The sequence below is a fragment of the Cebus imitator genome, unplaced genomic scaffold (assembly GCF_001604975.1).
Source record: "Cebus imitator isolate Cc_AM_T3 unplaced genomic scaffold, Cebus_imitator-1.0 Scaffold22, whole genome shotgun sequence".
Lineage (NCBI taxonomy): Eukaryota > Metazoa > Chordata > Mammalia > Primates > Cebidae > Cebus > Cebus imitator.
In genome coordinates this window covers 692,685-698,471 of record NW_016107337.1, presented here as the reverse complement: position 1 = coordinate 698,471, position 5,787 = coordinate 692,685, and the positions used below count along the sequence as shown (strand labels likewise).

Below are 5,787 nucleotides of genomic sequence, written 5' to 3'. Positions count from 1 at the left end.
TTTGTCCCCCACAAACTTCTGGTTGAAATTTGATCCCCAATGTTGGAGGTGAGGCTTTTTTTTTAAGAAAGAAAAAAAAAGAAAGAAAGAGAAAAAGAAAGAAAAATAAATAAATTTAAAAAAAAATGAAGGAGAGGAAGAAAGAGGAAGAGGAAGAGAGAACAGAAATGTTGCTTTATTGCCCAGGCTAGAATGTAGTCTAAAAATGGGTATTGAAAACCTCTTTTATACCAATAATTGTACTTAATAATGGAGACAGGAAAATTACGAGGGAAGAAAATAACAAAAAAGCAGTCAACCAATATTTCATTTAAACCTGTAAGTAGGTGTGATGTGGTGCTAATAAGAGCGTATATTTTGTGTATTTGAAGTGGAGAGTTCTATAAATGTTTATTAAGTTTACTTGTTCTGGGTCTGAGTTCAGGTCGTGGATATCCTTGTTAATTTTCTGTCTCGTTGATCTGTCTAATACTGATGTTGAAATGTTCCACTGCTATTATGTGGGAGTCTAAGTCTCTTTATAAGTCTTATGAATCTGGGTGTTCCTGTATTGGGTGCGTATTTAGGATCGTTAGCTCTTCTTGTTGCATTGATCCTTTTACCGTTATGTAACGTCCTTCTTTGCCTCTTTTGATCTTTGTTGCTTTAAAATCTATTTTATCAGAGATGAGAATTGCAACTCCTGCTTTTTATTTATTTATTATTTTTGCTCTCCGTTTGGTTGGTAAATCTTTCTCCATCCCTTTGTTTTGAGTCTTTGTGTATCCTTGCATGTGAAATGGGTCTGGATGCAGCATACTGATGGGTTTTGGTTGTGTCTTTTGATTGGGGAATCTAGTTGATTTAAATTTAGGATTAATAATAATATATGTGAGTTTAATACTGCCATTTGATGCTAGCTGGCTGTTTTGCCCATTAGTTGATGTAGATTCTTCATTATGTTGATGCTCTTTACTTTTTGGTATATTTTTGGAAAGGCTGATACTGGTTGTTCCTTTCTATGTGTAGTGGTTCTTTCAGAAGCTCTTGTAAAGCAGGCCTGGTGGTGATGAAATCTCTGAGTACTTGCTTGTTCACAAAATATTTTATTTTTCCTTCACTTATGAAGCTTAGTTTGGCAGGATATGAAATTCTGGGTTGAAAATTCTTTTCTTTAAGGATGTTGAATATTGGCCCCCACTCTCTTCTGGCTTGTAGGGTCTCTGCTGAGAGATCTGCTGTGAGTCTGATAGGCTTCCCTTTGTGGGTAACCTGACCTTTCTCTCTGGCTGCCCTCAGTATTTTCTCCTTCGTTTCAACCCTGGTGAATCTGATGATTATGTGCCTTGAGGTTGGTCTTCTTGAGGAATATCTTTGTGGTGTTCTCAGTATTACCTGGAGTTGAATATTGTCCTGCCTTGCTAGGTTGGAAAAGTTTTCCTGAATAATATTCTGAAGCGTATTTTCCAGCTTGGATTGATTCTCTTCGTCACATTCAGGTACACCTATCAAACGTAGATTAGGTCTTTTCACATAGTCCCATATTTCTTGGAGGTTTTGCTCATTCCTTTTTATCCTTTTTTCTCTAATCTTGTCTTCTCGTTTTATGTCATTAAGTTGGTCTTTGACCTCTGATATCCTTTCTTCTGCCTGTTCAATTCGGCTGTTAAAACTTGTGCATACTTCGTGAAGTTCTCATGTTGTGTTTTTCAGCTCCATCAATTCACTTATATTCCTCTCTAAATTATCTATTCTCGTTAGCATTTCGTCAAACCTTTTTTCAAAGTTCTTAGTTTCCTTGCATTGGGTTAGAACGAGTTCTTTTAACTCACAGAAGTTTCTTATCATCCACCTTTTGGAGCCTACTTCTGTTAACGGAACACACTCGTTCTCCATCAGGCCTTGTTCCGTTGCTGATGAGGAACTGTGATCTCCTGTAGAGGGAGAGGCGTTCTGATTTTGGGTATTCTCAGCCTTTTTAGGCTGGTTTCTTCCCTTCCTTATAAATTTATCCATCTGTCTTCTTTGTAATTACCGACTTTCTAATTAGGTTTCTGAGTGGACGTCCAACTTGTTGATTCCCAGCACTAAAATCTGAGCAGCCCACTGCACCAGCTAAAACAGCGGCATTAAGATTGGTGGTGCTTTTCTGACCCTGCACCAAGAACCACCGCGCAGAGGCGCCGGCAAAACTGCCACACCGGCCACAAAAGTCACGCTGTCGACCCGTGGGGCTCCTCCGCTGGGAATCTCCTGGTCCATAAACAACAAAAATTCATCTGAAAGTGTGGCGTCCTCTCGTTCTCTGCGCTTTCACTGGGAGCTGCAATCCCGAGCTGCTAGTGATCAGCCATCTTGGATCTCTCTCTTCAAATAATTGTTAACTACCATTTCTTTAGAGTGCCAGGCACTGAGAAAACACTTCCTCTCTCTCTTTTTAAATTTTTTCCTTTTTTAAGACAGAATCTCGCTTTGTCATCCAGACTGCAGTCACAGCTTACTGCAGCCTTGACCTCCCAGGCTCAAGTTAACCTCCTGCCTCAGCCTCCCCAGTAGCTAAGACTATAGTCATGTGCCACCATACCTGGCTAATTTTTGTATATTTTGTAGAGATTGGGTTTCCCAAGTTGCCCAGGCTGGTCTTGAACTCCTGAGCTCAAACAATTTTCCCACCTCAGCCTTCCAAAGTGCTGGAATTACAGGTGTGAGCTACTGCACCCCACCCCATTTCTCATTTTTAGCATGTTATCTCATTTAGTTTTCATTTTTAAAAACCCTAAGTGCTAAATATTAACTCTAATTTGTAGAGGCTAAAACAGGTTTAAAGGCATTGACTAGCTGGGTGTGGTGTGCTTGCCTATAGTCCCAGCCACTCAGGAGGCTGAGGCCATTAGAGTTCAAGTCCAGCCTGGGCAACATAGCAAGATCCCATTGCAAAAACAAACAAATAAACAAACACAAACTATTTTTGGCTTGAAGTTAAAAAAAATGGGCAACAGTGTCTTAAACCATGGCCATGTTTAATTAAGTCACGTAACAAAAAGTCTGGAGGCAGGCAGCTTCTGAGTTGGTTAAGTTGGCAGGTAAACAATATGAGGGCTTTCCTGTTTCTCCATGGTTCTCCTAAGGCAGCCAGGACAGCTTCAAGTGTCACATTTTTACATGACAAAGTCCAAGAAAGGATAGAGAACTTTTTCAGGTTTTTGTCTTTTAATAGGGGAGGACAGTCTTTCTTATCAACTGTACATTAGACTCCTCCTTATATTTCATTGGCAAAAACTGGGTCCTGGGCCTACACCAAAGCCAGTCCCAGGCAAGGAGCCTGGGCTTACAGTGACTGGCTAAGAACATTTACAGTACATCCTCTTAAGATAGGAGTGATTTTGCCTTTTATTTGTATAAAACCCATTTTCTCTTATTAAAGGAGAAACAGGCAAACAATAAGGCCTCCCTCATCCACTAAAGTGCTCATAGATGCCATGTGATAAAGGATTTTCTAGCTTGCTACAGACAGCCATCTTCCATAAGACTTTAACTCAGAAATTTTGAATGAGCCATTAACCTAAAAATCTGGGACCCACTGAAAGGGGAGAAAATATTGTTCAATACCAGAAACCCCAATGAGGGAATGCATAATAATTATTATATTTTTGTTTTAGAACAATTTGGATCACTGAGACAGAGATTTACAAGTCAAATCTCTTTCAACATTTTTCCTCTAAACTTTATTGAGAGTAGTTAGTATTATCGATCCAGATTTCTTGACTGGCATTTTATTTGTTAAAAAACATATTTGAAGCCAGGCGCTGTGACTTACGCCTATAACCCCAGCACTTTGGGAGGCCAAGGAGGTCAGATCACAAGGTCAGGAGTTCAAGACCAGCCTGGCCAACATGGTGAAACCCCATCTCTACTAAAAATACAAAAATTAGCTGGGCGTGGTGGCATGTGCCTTTAATCCCAGCTACTTGGGAGGCTGAGGCAGGAGAATTGCTTGAACTGGGACTCAGGAGGCAGAGGTTGCAGTGAGCCGAGATCTGCCACTGCACTCCAGCCTTGGCTACAGTCCATAATACTGAGATCATTCTTTCACTAAATCACTAACTAACAAAAAAAAAAAAAAAAAAAAAAAAAAATTACAACATTTTAAATATTCTTAAATGTTTAAAAACATTGAAACTTTTTATGCATCTCCATTAAGATGGCAGACTGAAGAAACATCTATTTTAGCCACCCTTCAAATTCCACAAAAATGGTAACGAAGAAACTTTTAAAATAAATAACCTCACAAAGAAGAGAACAAAGAAGAGAGCAAAAAAAATTGGAAACTAGAAAGTTAATGGATAAAGGTAACTGATTTAGCAGTCTCAAGACAGTGGATCCTTAAACTAAAAACAAGCTGAGAAACAAGCTGATTTATACCACACAATGCTCAAATGCATGATGCGCCTCGATATTAAGCATACCTGGGGAAGGCAGAGAGATTTCAATTATTAAGAAGGATTGGGGCCAGGCACGATGGCTCACATGCCTGTAATCCCACGATTTTGGGAGGCCAAGGCAGCCAGATCACTTTGAGCTTAGGCTCAACACCAGCCTAGGCAACATAGTGAAAAAGGAAAGTAAATAATAGCAGTAATAGTAAAACAAAACCTTATAATTTGTAGTTGCTTTATAATAAATTTTGCTGTGTTGTGTGCTGTTTAATATAATACCCCCCAGCTCTGTTTAACGCAAAATATTGAACTGTCTTCCTGCAAACCATTTAACCCTTACCTAACCTCCCCACATTCTTAGCAAAGTTCTCAGTCATCTAGAAATTCCTGTTTTTCTTGCTGACCAGCTGCAAGGTCACAAAGCAGATTAAAAGTGTGGAATGTGTTTCTCAAGATGTTATTTTTCAAATGTAAAGTACATCACAAGACATGTTACAAGTCAATTAACTCTTCCTTGTTCTGGCTTCTGTAAACCTGTTGTTGCCGCATCATCCTAGGTGCATAAAAGGTACCCCATTTTCTTTGTCCTTTCTCAAAATTAGGAAGCAATTCCGCTGAGTCTGTGTCCACATTAAATAAAATCCTCCTGCAACCCCATCGGTCTCTCCAGATCCCTAAATTCCAGCTACAAGAGCAAAACCCCATCTCTACAATGGTGGTTTATGCCTGTAGCCCCAGCTGTTTGGGGGCTTATGTATACTGATTGCTAAATGCCAAGACTGCCCTCTCTAGCCCCATTCCTCAGCCCAGCTCCCAGCAGCCAGCAGTCAGAGCCTTGTCCTTCAGGGAGGAGATTGGAAAGCTTCTCTGGGCAGCATGACCAGGCAAGATAAAAGATTTACAGATACTGACTTTGAGGGTTTCTTAACAATCAATCCACCCAGATCACCATAGAGTCCATTTTAAAGTCCATAAGCCTAATGCATACATTCAGTTTCTCATCAACTTTTTGGTCCCTTACTAGTACTCATAAGCAGATCATTAAGGATTATAAGACAGCTGAGGAAAGCCTCTACTCCAACATGGAAAATAGAAACACAGTAGTTTAAAAGCACACTGGCATGCTATTAAACCATGCATTTTTAAAAATTGAAAAAAAAATTAATTTTACCCTCAAAGATAAGGGAAGATATTACATCCAAGAGCCAAAAACACCATGCTGTTAAAAAGTAATACACACAAGACCTTGGAAATTAGAAGTATAATTAAAATGGGAAAGAAGGGAACCGTGAGGAAATCTCCAGAGAGTAAGAAAAAAAGGGAGGGAGGGAGGGAGGGAGGGAGGCAGGAAGGAAGGAAGGAAGGAAGGAAG

General features: G+C 39.7%; 1 protein-coding gene across 1 annotated transcript in view; it reads right to left on the bottom strand.

The window, feature by feature from the left end:
- The window catches only part of SLC7A13 (solute carrier family 7 member 13), a 59,783-nt gene that overhangs the window by 32,528 nt on the left and 21,468 nt on the right, over window positions 1-5,787 (bottom strand). Inside the window, 1 exon segment of the mRNA XM_017521786.1 lies at window positions 2,134-2,232. Coding sequence (XP_017377275.1) covers window positions 2,134-2,232 — 99 coding nt within the window.